The 21,514-nt window shown below is 41.5% G+C and overlaps 1 protein-coding gene across 1 annotated transcript in view; it reads right to left on the bottom strand.

Annotated features, from left to right (window-relative positions):
• Positions 1 to 447: 447 nt before the first annotated feature.
• LOC311101485 (uncharacterized protein) overlaps positions 448 to 21,514 on the bottom strand; it is a gene marked incomplete at its 3' end in the record, with an annotated part of 31,743 nt that continues 10,676 nt past the window's right edge. The window contains exons 11-18 of the mRNA XM_084142637.1: positions 20,655 to 20,794; positions 19,596 to 19,706; positions 19,173 to 19,313; positions 16,395 to 16,542; positions 15,732 to 15,959; positions 15,167 to 15,436; positions 584 to 982; positions 448 to 464 (exon numbers count right to left, since the gene is read on the bottom strand). Coding sequence (XP_083998763.1) covers positions 448 to 464; positions 584 to 982; positions 15,167 to 15,436; positions 15,732 to 15,959; positions 16,395 to 16,542; positions 19,173 to 19,313; positions 19,596 to 19,706; positions 20,655 to 20,794 — 1,454 coding nt within the window. The remainder of the gene's footprint in view (positions 465 to 583; positions 983 to 15,166; positions 15,437 to 15,731; positions 15,960 to 16,394; positions 16,543 to 19,172; positions 19,314 to 19,595; positions 19,707 to 20,654; positions 20,795 to 21,514) is intronic.

The following is a 21,514-nucleotide window of genomic DNA, read 5'->3' as shown; positions in this document are numbered from 1 at the left end:
TGCTGGATTGGGAGTAAGGATTCAATCAGATCATTGTTAACCCGTGGTAACCGATAAACGCATAGCTTATCATTGCTCTTGTCAAGGCGGTGTTGGAGGTGTAACTGTGTTGGAGCTGTCAAATCCGTCAGCGGCTAATCTTGCGGTCATTGTCACAAAACCATCCCGACTCCTTATATCCCACCCGCGTGAGAAGTTCAGAATATATCCCACCCGCGTGAGAAGTTCAGAATATATCCCACCCGCGTGAGAAGTTCAGAAAATAATGACACTCAAATTGAAAATCATTCAACAAAATAATAAGGATTTATATCTGCCTAAATGAGGTGTAGATGACATCACAAATCCCAGTGTTCAAACTGCATGGGATTTCTACTAATGTGATGGCAATGTCCACGATAGGTATAATGCTGGGTGCCGCTTGTGGATTTGATCGTTTCAGTGCATTTACACCTCCGACACACCTAAACAAAAGCAATTATAAGCTATGCATTTGTTGGTTACCGCAGGTTAAGGTTGATCTGATTGAATCCTGGCCGAAAATAATTGGCAAAGTACACAAGCAGTTGTGAAAACAACCTACCTTGGACGCCACCATCTTGGGCAACGCCCCAGGCCCAGTCCAGGAGGGTCTCCAGCCGGCTCAGCAGCTGCAGGTGACAGTGTAGCCCTTTCCCCCAGGCCTGCTCCAACTCCTTGGCTGCAGCCTGGATCCGTCCCAGCTCAGTCTCCTTCCTCTGGGCCTGCAAACCCTGCAAACCCATCTCCCCAGAGCCCCAGTCCTCTCTGAGCCCACGCAGAAGCTCCACCAGGCGGATACGGGCAACCAAAGTCTGGCTGTCCAGTAGAGCCTGGAACCCCCCGGCATGAGGCACCAGCTTCCCAGCCCGGATGCTACCGCCACCCACCCGGACCAGCATGCTGCTCAGGGGCTCGATGAAGGACTCACCCAGGAGGAGGCCGCCTACTGGAAGCACCGCTCCTAGAGAGAGGGATATGACATTATATGTAGGGCCAGGAGTTTGTCCTTACCATTTGACCTGACCAAGAGAAACTTAGTGCCTAGTTACAGTTTTTCCTGGTTTAGGTCAAGTGGTCAGGGAAAACTCCTGGTTCTAATTATGGTTAAATCACCAGTAGATAGGCCATTGTCTTTTTTGCAGAGCTACCTTTAACTTTGCTTTAGCTAGATCTTAAAACACAAAAGGATTGGGGAGTACCCATTTAAAAAATACTAACGCTTACTATAGAATACTATAGTACTTGCTATAGAATTCTATAGAATTCTGTAGTAAACTGTAGTATACTGTAGAATCCTATACTCCACACTGTAGTATCCCTATATCATGCAGTGCTTACTATAGACATTTGTAGTATACTTTATAATACTATACTACACACTGTAATATCCCTTGATCATGTGTAGTACTTACTTTAGAATTTTGTAGTATACTGTAGAATACTATACTAGACACTGTTGTATCACTCGTTTATGCAAGAATTACTTTAGAATTGTGTAGTATACTGGAGAATCCTATACTACACATTGTAGTATCCCCTCGATCGTTGAAGGGTACTTACTATATAATGTTGTTGTATACTGGAGACTACTATACTACACAGTGTAGTATTTAAAAAAAAAAATTTTTATTATTTTTATTTTATTTTATTATTATTTTTTTTTTTTTTGTCATTTAGCAGACGCTCTTATCCAGAGCGACTTACAGGAGCAATTAGGGTTAAGTGCCTTGCTCAAGGGCACATCGACAGATTTTTCACCCAGTCGGCTCGGGGATTAGAACCAGCGACCTTTCGGTTACTGGCACAACGCTCTTACCCACTAAGCTACCTGCCGCCGTAGTATCCCTTGATCGAGACCACATATTGAGTGTCTCGGTCTTTGTCTCGGTGTTGGATACATTTGTCCTCGGTCTTGACTCGGTCTCGAACAGTGAGGACTCGTAATTTCTTCCCGAGACCAGCAGAGTAAAAAACTCATAATTATCAGCTTCCATTCAGTCAGCGCATAAAACCGCTTCACCAGGCCAAATATATACACTCCTTTCTTGAAACATTAATATCTTAACAGCCTTTTGTGGGGATCTATTTTCTTATAACTAGATGTGATGCCTAGCTTAGAAAGAATACATTAATGATTATACATAATAGGTTTGTACTGTACTGATATAGATTGTTTAATATAACAAGCTGTGATTAATGTGGGTAACTGTTAGGGGGGTAGGATGAGATAAGACTTGTGTCTCACATACACACACACTGCCTCTTTGTTAAACCGCTCAAGGACATGTGTTCTGCTACAAAGATGTCTAAGGTTGCTGACTCGAGACAAGTTGTGGAGATAACAACTAATGCCTGGCAACAGTGAAGCGCCAAGGGGCTGGGACCAGCCTGTGCGTTAACGATAGGCTGGGTAAGTTTAAACCACGCCCAGCCTTTACTCTGATAGGCCTGCTTGGAGCAGGAACTATCTCTGTCAGAGTATTTAAAGAAGAACTTATAACAATGGCTCAGTTCTCTGACTGCCTTGCGTGGTTTTTCAGTGGGCCCGTATATACGAACATCATACTTACCATTCAAGTGTTTGCATTAATTAAAATACTAGTCTATTTTAGAAGACGTGTATTGACCTCTTTTTGTTCCTATACCAGATTTGAATTGACGCAACTTAACAATTGGTGACCGCCGACGTGATCTGGTAGAGGGACTTCGCTGGGTATTGTCCGGCCGATTGGACATCGCTGTCGTTGGACGGTGTGTTTCACAAAGAGTCCGGACTACTAAAAACAGGTAAGCAGACACCTATTGTTATATAACTAAAGTTCTGCACATTGGCTTTATCCAAATTAATTTTGTGAAACACCTGTCTGATGTAAGTGAACTAAATTATGAATTATTATACGAATTATTATGAGTAGATAAGCACCATATTGTGACATGCAAACCTGTGGTGAATGTGATGTTAAACCTTGGTACCATAGAGTATTGTTCCACCGACACGTACCAGAGGGCTAGGTACGGCTAGGATCGGGGAAAAATACTGAAATCCCCAGGCTAGGATCACCGGGAGTGAGAACTGAGGATATAGGGAATTATTGGTTAAAGGTGTTACGCTATTGACACGTATCAGAAGGCTAGATACGGCTAGGATCATAGGGACACTTACATTTTAGTCAACTCCAGGCTAGGATCACCAGTGGTGAGAACTGGAGGCGTAGGGAATTATTGGTTAAAGGTGTTGCACTACTGACACGTATCAGAGGGCTAGATACGGCTAGGATCATAGGGACACTTTAGAGTATAGGGAGTTGTATGCATGAGAGTGCGAATGATCCCAGTGTAATAAAAGAGTGAATGCGGGTTATTAAAATTAATAAACCTGTATACCTTGATAGAAAACTAATTAGGAGTTAAAGAAGTCTGTAGCTGCTTAAACCGTATAACCCGTTAATAATAATTGGGAACATAAAGGTAAAATAATGAATAACTAGTATGACTAAACTGAAACGTTTGAACTGATATAATTGAACTGTAACGTTTGATGTTTGACATAGCATAATACTGGTTTTAAATAATTATGTTGAAGCAATCATGTGATGGGGTTTGATGGGTGATCGGACCATGACTGGTGTGGTTTTGGAAGTAATGTATGAATAGTGGAGAGCCAATAGGGGGTTCCATTGAACTATTATGTTTTGTTGGGCATTTCGGTGGCATGGGGTGGGGTCTGTGTGTATGAGTGAATTCGGCGGCTGGTATGGGTGGTGACCGGATACTACTGAGTATTTGGTTTGTTGATGTTGTATGGAAGATTTGTAGCGTGGTTGGAGTTAAATAGAAAGACTCACTTATTCAATAGGGAATGGGTGAAGGGAGAGAGAGTTTTTGTGTTGCTGAATGAGGTGAGAGCTAGTGCGGTTTTCATTTGGTGACGTCACTTGCTCTATGAACTGGAAGTATTTACTTTGAAAGCATCGCGGAATGTGTGGGGTGACTGGCAATGTATGTAGAGGGTCCCGGGTTCGAACCCAGGTAGGGACAGTGGGTAAAGCTTTCGCATTGGGGCTATAGACCTAGATTACTACGTGGATTGAGAAATGTGAAAGGTTGAATTAGATAGCTTAAGTAGAAGTATTCTAGAAAGGTCTATGAAAATATGTTACAAGGTCCCACGCCTCCCCCGTTGTGTAGGAAGGAGCAAGGGGAGGGGTGAGAGATAGTTCAAATGATAGGAATATAATTAAATGTATGCTTATCAACGATAGCAAGTATTTGTTTTATTAATTAGGGCCTAATCAGAGAGAACAGTTAAAGAAATTGAATAGCGAACTGAAATGGCGATAGAGCAGTGAAAATTTAGTTGAGGACAAAGGAGAATAATTTATGGCTCTGGTTAGCGGAAAAAAAAATTGAGACAGTCAAGCGAGTTAGATTGAGCTGTAAGATTTCAAGTAGAGGTCTAAATACTTGACTGGAAGGCAGTGCTTTGATAAATTCTAATTGTTATTACTTTATTCGATAGGTTGCTTAACACCAGTGGTGTATGCAAATAGTTGGTGAATTCTAGAACTATAATTTATTTTCGTTACGGGGACCAGGGGATGCAAGTAGCTTTAGCTATTATGCTGAGGGAATAGCACCAACCTATAGTGGGTTCTAGATTTGTTAAATAAACAAACTTATATTTTAAACTAAAGTAATGCAATAGGCTAAAATTATAACATTATCAGAAAAAGGCACAATTTAATGTGAAATAGTTATTGCAGTTATTATCATTGATCCAGTAGTGATAGAAGGATAGTAGAGGAAAGGCAAGGGATTAAATCTCATTTAGGGAAAGAAGGAGAGTATGAAGATATATTAGGGAGAAAATACCATTAACTGAGGGATATAAAACATTTAGCTGAAAAAGACAACAGGAATAATTTACCTTACACCCTAATATAGACATTAGACCACACCAGAAGTAGAGATGGCAGGATCACCAGTAGCAATCATGAAGAGAAGGTTCCCAGAAAATAGTGAAGATATTGGTAATATCTCTAACAAATGAGAAAAAGGACCAGAAAGATAGTAACTAAATGGCCAAAGGAGGGAACATTTGATGTAACCGTGATTGTATTGGCTAAAAAAGGAAATATGACATTTACAGGGGGGACAGGAACAATAGAAGGGGAGACAGATTTTCCTAGGGGGTTGATCAAATAATTGATAATGGATCATTTGAGATGAGATCACATGTAGCAGATTTAGGGTAATCAATTAAATAATCATTTTATACTCGAGGAATTTTGAGTGGTTTTATGGATTAGTTATGAGGAATTAGATTGATACAAACAATTATTGATGGGTTAGGACTGGGGATATCTGTATCATGTTTTGTGTGTACTACCATCTTTAGATTACTGATGGTAATTGAAGGTTAACAAAATGTATAACCAGGAGAAAGAGATTAGCTTATCTCATTGGAATGTTGCCCAGGGCGAGGGGGAGCAGTAGTGAAGTTAGGCAGTGAGCTACCAAATCAAGTGGGGCCTGGCTATTTGTGGTTGTTGTTTTTCAAATTGGGTTTTTCAAATAAAAAACAACACACCTAGTATGTTAAAATTAGGCAGTATTTAAAAATAAGGGATGGCAATTGGATGATAAATTACCAATATTACCTAAGTGATTGTTTAGGTAGGTGGTAATATTGACACATGAGCAAAACATGTGTCAAAAGGGGGATGGTAGGATTAAATAATAAATATATACGAAGGAGAGGACAAAATACTTTTAAATTTTTTTTTTAGATACAGTCTAGAAAGAGAATGCAGTCAGAAATAGAAATTGAGAGCTGAACATGTGTGAAGATAGTTTATTAACCACACCCGTATGTCAGAGGTTTTGTGCCCCACAGGTGAACTAAAGGAGAAGGTGACTGGTGAGCATCCAGTCCCTAAAGAAGAAAAACTGGAAGCAGGCCTGTTGGGAAGGGCCCTATCAGGTTATATTGGTCACTGCCTTTGCCATTAGAATAGCAGAAAGAGCAACCTGGGTCCACGTTACCTCACTGCAAAAAGGTAAGAACACATGCAAGCACCACTGAACACATGCAGAGTTAGAGAGAAGAACTAGACCAATAGGGTCTGGGGATCACCTCTGTTAACGAAGATCTCCTACCCCGACCTATCATCACTGTAGTGTGTTCTCAGGGTGTGAGTATGGGGTAGTACCAAGCAGAAAGACTGAGGACAGGAGAGGGTTGGCGGTTTTTGGGAATATGGATAACTTGAGTTGCACCATAGTCTCGGTAATGGTCTTGATATGTCAAGATCCACCACCAGTTGCGCTATGCCCTTACCATTGTTAAGAAGTAAAAGAGAAGAGAAGCGACCCGACATACTGACCGTCAAGGACGAGTGGCCTACAAAATGGGAGTCAGAGAAGGGCAGACTGTCAGATTCAAAATAAGGGTTAGGGACGTAGCCAACGGGTGGGGTACATGTCAATAAGAAAATTGGGATTATAAAATCCCATTATATTCGTGTTCGGCCCCCACGGCGGATTGTTCCTAGACTCAAGTGTTTAAACACACTTGGGGATGGGGATATGAGACCAGGTGGGACTGAACATCCAGAAGGGGGGTAAAGAGAAATAAAGACATCACCAATTATCAATTGGAGATAGTAGTAATGTGACAGACTTAAGTTCGGAAGCACAGGAGAGAATTCTAAACCTTACAGCCCCTGTAACCGATGTGTGGTGGGCGTGTGCCAGTAAGGGCAGTGTAGGCAGAGAATTCCAAAGGGGTGGCTAGATACATGCGCCCTGGTTCTACTGGTTCAGCTAGTTAGAATTAGTTACCAGGAACCAAGGATTAAACAGATGTAGGAGGAGTTTTAACAAGAAGGAGAATAGCCCTATTTAGATGGATGCGATTGGGATACCAAGGGGGGTATCGGATGGATACCGAGCTATGAAACAATTAGGGGAAGGGTTTACTACCACGTTCTTTTGGTGGGTGACAATAAACAAAATTGTGAATTGGATTAATTATATCTATTACGACCAACAACGATTTATTGGCTGGACTAGGGATGCAACAGAAGGGATCTTTTGAACAATTATCCGCCATCTCACTCTTATGACTTAGTAAAAAGAGGTTGGCTCTAGATCAGGCAGAAAGGGGTGGTGTCTATAGAATGGTAAGCCATTGTTGTACGTTTATCCCTAACAATACCAGTCCTGATGGGAGTATCTCTAAAGCCCTAGTTGGTTTAGATAAACTGTCAGCTGAAATGAAGAGCATGGCTGGAATGGAGGGAAACGGACTGTTCTCCTGGTTGGGGGAGTGGTTTGGTAAGTTCGCATCATTGGTGGTTACTGGATTTCTGACCCTAGTAGTTGTGTTTCTAATATTAATGTGCTGTGCTGCCTGTGTAATTCCTTGTCTGAGAAAGTCTGTTACAGATGTCGTGCATGCGGCTGGTATGATGCCCCTCCTAGGGGCTCAAGAAGGGGATGCAGACACTGAGATGGGGTTGACAAAGGATGACCCTTGGTTTGCTATTGGTGAGGTGGTGGAGTGACACCCTAGAGGGTGTCTAAAGGGGGTCAACGTTTACTTCCCTGTTTATGTTTTATGCTTTATTAATCAAGTTAACCATTGTGAATTTTTGTCTTTCCTTATGTGAAGGTTTAAAGTTCCTGGGTGGCTGGTAGCCAACCTAGTACAAGTTAGGTGTAGATGGAAGGACTGAGGGTTTTTATTTTTTATTATCATTATTGCCTATTAATAAAAGTGTGATTCTTTTTGTTTGTATTGTATTTTAATGAGTGACACCCTAGTGGGTGTCAAAAGGGGGAATCCTACATTTCCCTGAAATTTCTTATTTTGGGTTCACACCCAGCGGGTGTGAAAAGGGGGATTGTGGGGGTCTATTTTCTTATAACTAGATGTGATGCCTAGCTTAGAAAGAATACATTAATGATTAAACATAATAGGTTTGTACTGTACTGATATAGATTGTTTAATATAACAAGCTGTGATTAATGTGGGGAACTGTTAGGGGGGTAGGATGAGATAAGACTTGTGTCTCACATACACACACACTGCCTCTTTGTTAAACCGCTCAAGGACATGTGTTCTGCTACAAAAATGTCTGAGGTTGTTGACTCGAGACAAGTTGTGGAGATAACAACTAATGCCTGGCAACAGTGAAGCGCCAAGGGGATGGGACCAGCCCGTGCATTGACGATAGGCTGGGTAAGTTTAAACCACGCCCAGCCTCTACTCTGATAGGCCTGCTTGGAGCAGGAACTATCTCTGTCAGAGTATTTAAAGAAGAACTTATAACAATGGCTCAGTTCTCTGACTGCCCTGCGTGGTTTTTCAGTGGGCCCGTATATACGAACATCATACTTACCATTCAAGTCTTTGCATTAATTAAAATACTAGTCTATTTTAGAAGACGTGTATTGACCTCTTTTTGTTCCTATACCAGATTTGAATTGACGCAACTTAACACTTTATATATATAATAGACATGTTTGCGCAATGGAGTACCTATAGGCCATCAGTGTGTGACAGCAACCGTAATACCAGCGCACTCATGTAGGAGAGCGCACTTTTTGTAAAACACAAAGAGCCAGTGGTGTAGTGGAGGGTATACGCAGGTATAAACCTTATACCCACTTTTTTTCAGTGGGCATTGCTTATACTCACTTCTTAATCCCTACTGATGCGTATCAAAGTAGTGTAGTGGAGGTATACGATTGATCAATGATGTAGCACAATAGAGAAATCATGCACAAAGTAGGCTACACAATCGCAAAGCACGTGAAATATGTTCACATGCGCGCCGCACACATAGCCTAGTTTCAACGGAATATCATCTGCAGGCAGCAAGTGTGCAGCTCTCAACTTGTTTTGGCATGGAGCAGCACACAGAAGAATGACATCGGTAGCCGGTAGGGTAGGAAAGACGTTTCAACTTATGATATCTACCAGAAATGGGTATGCTAACCAGGTAGGCTATTTGTGATGTGCATGATGGCTGTTTGCATGAGGGACGTAGACATGGATGGGGTGGACAGAGGCCCACCCACTGGGGAGCCAGGCCTTGACAGGCCCACCCAATCAGATTGATGTGGTTTAAGCATTGTTGTGGACTTAGACCATCAATATATTATATTTTTTTTATATTAAAAAGCGTGATTTTGAGAGTGAAAATCAGACAAATCTATAGGAAAACTAATAAAAAATCATAGCAAAACATAGGAATTTTCACACAGGGTGCCTTTCCTTCGCTGGGCGGGCCGTTTGGGACTTTTTGGCCAAATTAGAGTATACCCACTTCTCCAGGCACCACTACACCACTGTATAGGGCCAATGGAAAGACAGCAGTCACACACAGCATTATGTTAAAGGATAAGCATTCCATAAACTCTGACATAATAAGCCAGTAGGTCCCAATCATAAGAATACAAAAACACAACCATTAAGCATTTCCCAATCGAAATGTACAGCTATTACTTCCCATTGCAAAAAGCATTTAATGTTTAGCACACAAAGTAACCAGTGACCTAAAGTTTAAAGTGGAACTGACAGCGTTTTAACTACTTTGCAATATGAAACAAACAGACAATCATAATATCAGTAAAAAATATCAAATTCCCAGTTTATGCTACAAAACCAACTTTATAAGAGGTTTTAAAAATAGGTTATATTGTACACTAAGGCATTGTTGGCAGAATAGATGGATGCTGTTCAATGCATGATTAATATAATTCACCAATACATTTCTTGGTAGTCAAAAAAATATTGCTATCAGGTTGTAAATCACAGCTGGCCTGGTCCATTGTTTGCTGCCTCCATTCGGAATGCACTGTTTCAGTTTCAATGACTCAATAATCTGGACAAAAACGGACGAATGTAACTAAGGCTGGGAATGTCAATACAATCAAACTAGCAATGGCAATGATCACAAGTCAGTCATAACGTGGCTAATAGGCAAGCGTATCTATTTATTTAGCAAGCTAAAAATATGGAGCCGAACGTTAGCTAGATAGCTAGCTGCTAGGAGGATGTCATGTCATGCCATTGGAGGAGTGGGTGAGTGACTGACTTTTTCCCCTCATATCATATTGTTTTTCGTTGGCTATACACAGCTAGAGATGCAGGTGTCATTTGGTAAGCTAGCAAGAACTTGAACGACTTTTACAGAGTTAGCATATCTCTTGCGTTTGCAAATTCACTCTGGAGCACTTTCGTCTGAATCTGCCAGAGAGCAGAGCAACTGATGAATTTACGAACGTGCAACAACTGCTGAATATGACCAGTGTCAGTAAACGTAGGCAAAAAAAGTAATAGTTAGTCAAGAACGCTGTAGATAACATGTAAACAGCCTAACCAGCTCTGCTATGGCGAGTAAAATGGTCAGAGTGAGGTGTTCTCTCATTTGTGTCTGGAAGTAGCTAGCTAGCAAGCTAGCCAACTTTAGCCAGTTAGCGTGGGTGCTTGGTTGGGACAAGCTGCAGAAGGACCAGGAGGCTACAATTCCCCATCGTTTATCAGTGCAATTTTGACGGCCAACTAGCTGAAAAAGTTTGAGAGGGTTTATCTAATGTTCCTTCATTAGATTTTAGCTCATCTTGCTCTGGCTAGCATTAGTTGTTGATGTTGTTGTTGTTGATGTGCATAACTGAGGGAGAGAAAGCCTACCTTTTCATGGTTGTTTGATCAATAGGACTGTAAAGTTACCAAATGTAAGAGGACTCCCGAATGCATTCTAATGATCTAAAGTCGCGCTGTTGCAACTGCCTGTAAACACACAGTCCAGTTCAAAGTGAATGATGGTAGGTGAATTGCTTGTTTTTATAAAGGTCTACTGTAGCTCTGATTGGCTATAGCGCACCAGTCTGTGTAGACTCTGTTCCTGGACAAGACAGATGTTTTTATTCACAGCAGTGTCTATTAATTGTCCAAACGCACGGCCGCTTTCCTACTCTATATTGCTATAGAATTTTCACAAATGCCTTAGTATACGTAATTCCCAAACATTCTCAGAATTTATGAAAACTTGAAAATGACCATATCTAAGTGGTCGCTTGTCTTCCTGGGTGTGTATATGAACAGATTTTAATAAGATTTAATGTTGCTAAAATGCTGTCAGTTCCAAGTTAAATGCAACAATGTTTCACACACATACAATAAATTCCAATTATTTATTTTAATTATTTAAGTCGGAAGTTTACATACACTTAGGTTGGAGTCATTAAAACTTGTTTTTCAACCACTCCACACATTTCTTGTTAACAAACTATCGTTTTGGAAAGTTGGTTAGGACATCTACTTTGTGCATGTAACAAGTCATTTTTCCAACAATTGTTTACATATATATTATTTCACTTATAATTCACTGTATCACAATTCCAGTGGGTCAGAAGTTTACATGCACTAAGTTGACTGTGCCTTTAAACAGCTTGGAAAATTCCAGAAAATGATGTCATGGCTTTAGAAGCTTTTGATAGACTAATTGACATCATTTGAGTCAATTGGAGGTGTACCTGTGGATGTATTTCAAGGCCTACCTTCAAACAGTGCCTCTTTGCTTGATATCATGGGAAAATCAAAAGAAATCTGCCAAGACCTCAGAAAAAAAAATGGTAGACCTCCACAAGTCTGGTTCATCCTTGGGAGCAATTTCCAAACGCCTGAAGGTACCACGTTCATCTGTACAAACAATAGTACGCAAGTATAAACACCATGGGACCACGCAGCCGTCATACCGCTCAAGAAGGAGATGCATTCTGTCTCCTAGAGATGAACAAATCAATGCAAATCAATCCAAGAACAACAGCAAAGGACCTTGTGAAGATGCTGGAAGAAACCGGTACAAAAGTATCTATAGCCACAGTAAAACAAGTCCTATATCGACATAACCTGAAAGGCCGCTCAGCAAGGAAGAAGCCACTGCTCCAAAACCGCCATAAAAAAGCCAGACTACGGTTTGCAACTGCACATGGGGACAAAGATCGGACTTTTTGGAGAAATGTCCTCTGGTCTGATGAAACAAAAATAGAACTGTTTGGCCATAATGACCATTGTTATGTTTGGAGGAAAAAGGGGGTGGCTTGCAAGCCTAAGAACACCATCCCAACCGTGAAGCACGGGGGTGGCAGCATCATGCTGTGGGGGTGCTTTGCTGCAGGAGGGACTGGTGCACTTCACAAAATACATGGCATCATGAGGAAGGAAAATTATGTGGATATATTGAAGCAAGACATCTGTCAGGAAGTTAAAGCTTGGTCGCAAATGGATCTTCCAAATGGACAATGACCCCAAGCATACTTCCAAAGTTGTGGCAAAATGGCTTAAGGACAACAAAGTCAAGGTATTGGAGTGGCCATCACAAAGCCCTGACCTCAATCCTATAGAAAATGTGTGGACAGACCTGAAAAAGCGTGTGCGAGCAAGGAGGCCTACAAACTTGACTCAGTTACACCAGCTCTGTCAGGAGGAATGGGCCAACATTCACCCAACTTATTGTAGGAAGCTTGTGGAAGGCTACCCGAAACGTTTGACCTAAGTTAAACAATTTAAAGGCAATGCTATCAAATACTAATTAAGTGTATGCAAACTTCTGACCCACTGGGAATGTGATGAAAGAAATAAAAGCTGAAATAAATCATACTCTCTACTATTATTCTGACATTTCACATTCTTAAAATAAAGTGGTGATCCTAACTGACCTAAGACAGATACTTTTTACTAGGATTAAATGTCAGGAATTGTGAAAAACTGAGTTTAAATGTATTTGGCTAAGGTGTATATAAACTTCCGACTTCAATTGTAAGTTATTTTCAAAGAGATGGCTACCAACAGCAAAGCAGCTGCAATAAAAAACACAGTTCCACTCACCAGATGATGATCATTTGAAACTTAACTTCTTTTTGAAAGTTATTTTTCAAAAGGGAGAAGCTAACAAATTAGCAACAACATTCTCTTTGATAACACCTGCTGCAGCCTCTGCAAATTAGCAGACAACAAAAGCTAGCTAGCTAGACCATGGGAAAACTACTGCTCACTATTGCAGTGACTTGTTGGCCTTCAAGAAGGCAGAAGTTGCCATACGTTTTTGTAAAAACTGACATTAAGTTAACATTTGATTGGTTGATTCCACTGTCACTACAAAATGTTTCCCTAATACAGTTGAATGGTAGATGCCTTTGTCTAGCTTCTGATGGCCTAGCCAATGGCTGACTTAGCTAGCTAGATGTATCCCCCAGAGACCAGCAAAGAAAAATCCTGATTGGATTTTTTTTTCTCTTTGACATTTACATTTACATCATTTAGCAGACACTCTTATCCAGAGCGACTTACAAATTGGTGCATTCAACTAATGATAGCCAGTGGGGGGGTGGGGGGGGTAAGTGTTAACCCTTTCCTTTCCAACAAAAACTGCAAATATTAAATCGGAACATCATTGAGAATAACAATATAATAATCATTATTTTATTAATCCTTAGCCCTTCTCTGAAGGTAGAGTGGCTCTATTTTCCATCAGCATGCATTTCTTCACTATTCTGAATGTCTAAAGAATCCATATGTTGTTCTGAAATATTAACACAGAAATACTGGACATTTTGAACTCTTTTTTTTTTCTCTCGCACATATATATATATATATATATATATATATATATATATATATATATATATACATACATATACGCATATACATACATTTATATACATACATATCCTTTAAAAATATATTTCCCTTTATTACTTTCCAACCCCACCATCCCTTCCCTAATTGGAGTAAACTAGTAAACAACAATGCTTAGGCCTCTACTTCATGCTTATACATACTATATACATTTTATGGACACAGTCAATAAATATATTTTGTTTGTTTTTACTCCTGAACTTCCTCCGATCATTTTCATGATGTCCATCTGGTATGCTTCTATATGCCATATCTTTCTAACTGTGCTCTTTCACAAAAGCTCACAATATATAACCTATATACTTATTATGGACACAGCATGTCTTACACTAGTTATCTTGTTGTTATTAGTTGTTGTTATTAGTCCCATCCTTCAGCTCCATTCAACACCTCCCATCTATCTCTTAACACCATCCATATTGGATTTCTATTTGCCATATATTTTTCAACTGTACTGTGATGTTTTACAAAAGTTCTGAACCTTTCTATTCTCATTGTTTCTACAGTTTGTGAATTGAAAATAAACATTTTTGCTAAAAGTATTATTATATTATTGATCGATTGACTATGACTTTTCAGATCACCCAGTAGTGCTATCTGCAGGGTCAGCTCCATGCAAATATTGCAATCCTTCAGCCATTCCTGGACCTGTGTCCAGAAACAAGCTACAAATGGACAGTACCAAAACAAATGATCTAATAATTCTGTCTCTTCACAGCCAAATCAGCAGAGCTAGGAAGATTGTATCCCCCATACAAATAACATTCTATTGGTTGCAAGAATTTTATATAATAATTTAAATTGAAAAATTATATGTTTTGAATCCGGCGTCGTTTTGTGTATCAGTTCATAAACACTATGCCATGCAATCGGTACGTCAAAAATCTCTTCCCAACTATTTTGCAATCTATATGGGACGGCTGTCAAACTTTTGGTCCTTAAATGAAACTGGTCAACTTTTTTATTTATCACAATTTTCTTTAACCAATTATGTTCTCTAATGCAAGGCCGATAGACAAGTTCCTTACTTTTTCCTCCTTCCACTTTCCTCTTCCATTTTTACGGTAATGCTGCAATTATTTGGTTGTACATTTTGAACTCTTATTATGGTGGTGATTTGACAAAATTACAATCATGGTCTTGAATTGGACTCGCATTTTACTGGTCTCAGTCTTGAATCGGTCTCACTTTAGGTGGTCTCGAACACAACACTGGGTCGACAATATCACTAGAAAAGGAACCCACAGCTAGACACCAATGCGCAACAAATCCATCCAACAAGTAGGCTATACGTTAATGACATAGGCCTATAAGGTAACTGCAAAAACACTACAGTGAATACTATATAAATATAGTAATACTACACTATGTAGACCATAGTATACCATAGTATTTTTTTCATGTGGGTAATTTGTTAACCCAGGCAATACTGACCTGTTATTAGATCTAGACTGACTCCGGCAGTAAGCACCACATTTCCTGTCATGGGGTCCAACATGGGAGAGCCCACCTGGATGGGCTGGGGCAGACGGGTGAGGGGGCACACATGCACCCCTCCCAGGGGGTACACCAGCCCAGTCTGAGGGTGGATGGTCACAGCTAAAATGGGCACCAGGATGCCTGTGTCCGGGTCACACATGGGTCTCCCTAGCAGCAGTCTTTGTCCAGGGCGGAGGCCCCTCAGTCGGGTCGTCACGGGCTGGGCTGAATGGCGGGAGAGGGGGTATGGCACAAACGGCAGGAGGGGAAACTCCCACTTTCTCATATCCCCTGATAACAAGGAGCAGGACATTTTAAGTATCTACATCCTTATCTAAATCACACATTTGGATTTGAGTGAATCTAAATCATTACTATTCCTTTAAAAAGTGAAAGAGTGTGAATTGTTTGTATGTGAACTTGTTGTACGTACATTTACAAAGTTAAAGTGCATTACAAAGTCGTAATGCATGTACTATCGATCTCTAGTTGTGGTTACCACACAGCGCTCTTGACTCACCTGTACATGAGTCTGTTGTGAAAACTAGGGTAGAGCTGGCTGGGTCATAGCCCACGTTGCCAGCTACGGGCAGCAGTCTGCCAGTCTGAGGGTGGAGGAAGAAGTCAGGGGGCACTGGCATACTGTGCCCGCTGGCCAGGAGCATGTGGGTGTGGGGTTTGGGTAGTATGAGACCTGTGAAAGAGTCTGTATGGACCGCTCCACAGGCACGCACTGACCCATCAGGGGCTGGAAGAAATGAAGTAGGAAGTGATATGTCAAACTTTATAACAGTATTTCAGTAAAATCTCTTACCACAGCCAATGTGTCTATGAAGCAAAATTAATCTGACTTGAATGTAGGCTGATTTACATTATATATTGTCCCTCTTGTCCCATTGACAAATGCATAACATCTTTGTACCACAAGGTGGCGTCAATTCACTCGCTACAGCTTTGGAGTGAACAAAACACAAATCAGGGTGACTTGTGTGAGTAACTACTATTTATTTATCTTCATTCATATAAAATATGTATTTCTCTGAACTTCACAACTTTAGCAGGGACAGATAATAGAGCCTAGAATGACTGTTAATTGCAGTTGTGTGGCTGTACTGTAAGATACTGTATCAGTTATTTAATGACTTCGGTTTCAAGCCTGGTGCAGTATGGTAGGAGGTCTCACCTATGATGTCTTCCTTGCTAAGGACTGAGCCAGTGTCGGGACACAGAAGCTTCGCGCCCGTGCCCTCTCCCAGGGTCGCCCATGCCCCCTGCCGCTGGCACTCCCCCGATACCTGCTCTGCCATCTCAGATGCCAGTGACGCCACCCTCTGGACAACACTGCATTAAAGATCATAGGGCCCAGAGTTTTTTTCTGGTCAGGTCACATTGTCAGGCATTGGGAAAACTCAAGGTCCTAACTGTGTACCACAAAGCTCTCATCACAAAAGCATAGTAAGGTCTATCTAACTTGGGTGCATAGCTCCTGTTCTCAAGGGCTGCTGTATTCCTGATGGTTTTCATTTCTCCATTGTTGTTAATTGATCACATAACATTTCTGATTGTATAGAGTCCAGACACTTGGTTTCCCAGGTCTACCGTTACTAATATAACTACTGTTAAAGGCAAGGATAAACAAGCTCATCACCAAGCTAGGGACCCTGGGACTGAACCCCTCCCTCTGCAACTGGATCCTGGGCTTCCTGACGGGCCGACCCCAGGTGGTGAGGGTAGGCAACAACACCTCCGCCACGCTGACCCTCAACACGGGGGCCCCTCGGGTGTGTGCTTAGTCCCCTCCTGTACTCTCTGTTCTCCCACAACTGCGTGGCTGCGCATGACTCCAACACCATCATCAAGTTTGCTGACGACACAACGGTGGCAGGCCTGATCACCGACAGCGAATAGTCAGCCTACAGGGAGGAGGTCAGAGACTTAGCAGTGTGGTGCCAGGACGACAACCTCTCCCTCAACGTCAGGATGACCAAGGAGCGGACTGTGGACTATAGGAGAAAAAGGGGAGAGCATGCTCCCATCCACTTCGACGGGGCTGTTGTGGAGCAAGTCGAGAGCTTCAAGTTCCTTGGTGTCCACATCACTAAGGACTTAACATGGACCACAAACACTCACACAGTCGTGAAGAGGACACGGCAGTGCCTCTTCCCCCCCAGAAGGCTGAAAAGATTTGGCATGGGCCCTCAGATCCTCAAAAATGTCTACAGCTGCACCATCGAGAGCATCTTGACTGGCTGCATCACCGCTTGGTATAGCAATTGCACCTCCCTTGACCGCAAAGCGCTACAAAGGGTGAGCTCCCTGCCATCCAGGACCTCTATATTAGGCGGTGTCAGAGGAAGGCTCCAAAAAATTTGCCAAAGACTCTAGCCACCCAAGCCATAGACTGTTCACTCTGCTACCATCCGGCAAACAGTGCTGGAGCATTGGCTCTCGGACCAACAGGCTCCGAGGTAGCTTCTACCCCCAAACTCACTCACTCACACACACACTACACTGTCACTCCCACACAAAACCCTGACACATTCACAAACACTACATACGCACACACACACATAACACACACACACATACCGACACAGCACACACACATATGTACACACACACACACACACACTTTTACACTCATAATTTGCTGCTGCTACTCTGTTCTTTATTTTACAAGTATTATCTATCCGGATACCTAGTCACTTTACCCTGCCTTCATGTACATATCTACCTCAAATACCTCGTACCGCTGCACATTGATCTGGTACTGGTACTCCCTGTATATAGCTCCATTCTTATGTATTATATTTTATTCCTCTTGTGTTAGTTATTGTTTTTAAACTCTGCATCGTTGGGAAAGGTTCGTAAGCAAGCATTTCACTGTAAAGTCTACACCGGTTTTATTTGACGCATGTGATAATACAATTTGATTTGATTTGATTTGATGTGCTGCCCTCCAGGAGTCAAGCTTGACACCCCTGATCTTAACAGACCAATGAAAGGCAAGTTCGTTTTTTTTATCACGTACAAGCAATGTTGGGATCTGTGTTAAAACGTATCTATAGCAGAACAGCAATGATCAAATTCTTAAATACATTTACAGAACTTCTGATTATTTTATTGCCTTTGTACCTGACTTGCATATCTTGCTGAACTTTAAATACAAATGTAATTTAAGTGTTTTGTTCACCGAATATTAACACATATTTTCATCGGAAGAGAAATGTGTTCACTGTTTCTGGCAATAAGTAAATACTACCGTATTATACTACTAAATTCTAAATCACACAATCAGTATATATAGGGAAATAGCTAGGCAATGGGGACACATTTTTTTGATTTTTTTGATTAATGAATCCTGCACACAATGTGCTTATTATTTATTTTATTTTATGTGTATAAAATTGTTTGGTGAAATATGCATAAAAGGAGAGTAATTACCCATAATTCTGCACCTTTGGATAGTTGTTCTTCCAATTTTGATCATCATTATTTAGTGACTGTAAAGAAAATGTGTTGATCTACTGGAATTTTTAAAAGACAAACTTTCTCTTTTGTCTGCTTGGACTCAAGAGATAAGTATGGTTGCGTTAATGTTTTTGCAGGCGGTCGTGTTCTTTTGATGAATTGATTTGCAATTTTGACAGTATAATATAGTTTTGATGAATGTATTTATGTTTTGAGTTTTGCCAATGGCCACAGAGTTCTGTGTTTTGTGGACTCTGTTTTGTAAATCGACAACATTGGTCCAAAAGATGCTTGTACGCGATTGAGAATAACTGTAACAGTCTCATTAAAACCCCTGGCCAATGAAAAACAGCTGTAGTTCAAAGCTCTTCCCAGAATACACAAGCATGACAGGAAGAGACAACGGACACAGATTCAGACATTACTGTTGTGGGTGTTCATCCCAGAGAGGGTGGTCAGTGTTGTCCACTGCTTGGCCCAGTAGCCTCACACACTCCCTGAGACGGGCCCCGAAGGCCCTGTGCACCGTCTGCTGGGCCCTCAGCTCCGTCCTCAGGACCCCAAGCTGGCTGTCCAAGAGATGCCTGAGCTGCTGGGCCAGGGACCTGCGCCGGACCACCTCCTGCTCCACCTGGTGGTGTTTAGTGGGAGAGATGGAGGCAGCAGTGGATCACAGTGGCACATGACAATGCCCTCTTATGGCAACAGGGGGATAGCATCTGGTATTGCAGTACTTTACTTACCACAATGTTAGTATGGAATGCAATGGATGTAAAACAATGAGACCTGGGTCAAATACAAGGTGCACTTGATTTAGCTTGACGTTTGCACTTCTGGGACTATTTCGTTAACTCCCTTGGTACTTGTACAGCGGAAGTATCATGTATTTGATTCAGGTCAGGGCAACACACACCTGCCTGCGCAGCCTCTCATAGCCCTCCTTGGTCTTCCCAACTGCAGACCAGCCCGACTGCAGCTGGAGCCCCTTCAGCTTGCCCATCACCCCCTGATACAGGTCCTTCACCTGCACACCCACACACACACACACACACACACACACACAAACAAACACTGTAGGGCATGGCACGTTTCTGTCTCCGAAACAGGGTTCACAAAGACGTGCAGAGTCCACGCTCCTCATATTACAACCTTATCGGCCCAGCTCCCCGGAGCGGTGTAATAATCCTAACCAGTCTCCTATACTCTAACCACAAACAGGAAAGACCGATGCGCACTTGAGCAAGGCACTTAACCCTAATTGCTCCAGGGTTGCCGTTGATAATGGCACACCCTGGCCGTGACCCCATAGGGTGAAGGACATGGCAAAATGTGTAGAATTGCAGGAAATTCTCTATAAAACTGCAAAAATGTCTCTTCACCCTATGGCAAAATGTGTATAATTGCTGGAAATTATCTTTAAAACTGCAAATTTTTCTCTCTGCCCCATGACAAAATGAGTAGAATTGCATAAAATGCTTTATAAAATTGCTAAATCTTCTCTCCGCCCCATTACAAAATGTAGAATTGCTGCAAACTTGTTTTAAAACTTAATTTTCTTCTCTCCGCTTTTAAAAGGATGGCCACTAAAATGTTTTGCCCATGAGGTGCTTAGGGCCCCCAAAAGGCTAGGACCGGCCCTGAATATGGTGAAAAAGGGGTGTAACCAAAAAAAACACAAGCATTCCAATATGTCATACAATATGAGAAGACTATACAATATGACATTGTCTCGATTTACTTGGGCTTTATGTTCGGGATATTTGAGGCCTGGGAAGGGGATGGATGGTGGTGAGAGTGAGAGGTGTCGTGCGAGGTGGGCTTACCTTTAGAGATACCTGTACATAGAGTATAATGTAAAATAGCTGTGAGTTTGTGAGATCATGTTGCTAAAACTATAAAACAAAATCTAATCCTATAGAGTTACATTATAATACTATAATACTATTGTTATTCAATTTCTGCAGGGTTATACCTCTCCTCTGAGCTGACCCAGTGTAGCGGTCACAGACACACTGTGTTTTAGTAGGATGCTGTAGAAGGTATTAGTGCTGAAGGCCTCCAGGTCCACCTGATGCTCATAGTCCCAGAACTCATCTGCCTCCAAAGCCAGGTCTATCACAGAATTAAATAGAACACAGAATGTATAGCATAAAGCATGCACTTGCAACCAAGGGTATGGGGCCACCCATATGTAAGTCGCTTTGAATAAAAGCATTTGCTAAATCCCACTGGGAACAGACGTCAATTCAACGTTTATTTCACGTTGGTTTAACATAACTTCATTGAAATAACGTGGAAACAATGTTGATTCAACCAGTGTGTGCCCAATGGGATGTATATGAGGGCTACAAAGAGAAATAGTCAATATGAAGGGTGGTTATCCTGAATAGGTATTTTGTTGTATTAGCATATTAATACTAAACCGAATCCTAACTTGAGATCCATGCTCTTAACTCAAATTGATATCCATGAATGATATTCATGAAAGTCGGGAGTTATGTGCACAGATCTCAAGTTAGGATTTGGCCCACTGTGACTTACTGATATCTGTATTCAGTGATAAGTATTTCGTGTATCATACTTTTCCTTCAATTCGCAAGAGGCTGAATGAAGCTCACCTGAACCACCGCTACAACGCGTAATATTTTACCGCGAACACCGCATCAGAATCAAACTCCTTCCTCCGCCACTCTTTTATCCCGGTGAGGCTACAATATGTAGAGTTTCCCCGGGAAGCCAGCTGTAGACTATTGCGTGATTTTCTTCATGAGTCCGTTATTAAAGAATGTTAAACAATGTTGTGTATGTTAACTATTGCCTGATTGTGTTCAT

This window comes from Coregonus lavaretus, assembly GCF_964263955.1.
Source record: "Coregonus lavaretus genome assembly, chromosome: 26".
NCBI lineage: Eukaryota > Metazoa > Chordata > Actinopteri > Salmoniformes > Salmonidae > Coregonus > Coregonus lavaretus.
Note: the sequence above shows the minus strand (reverse complement) of the source record. Positions and strands in the feature narration are given on the sequence as shown.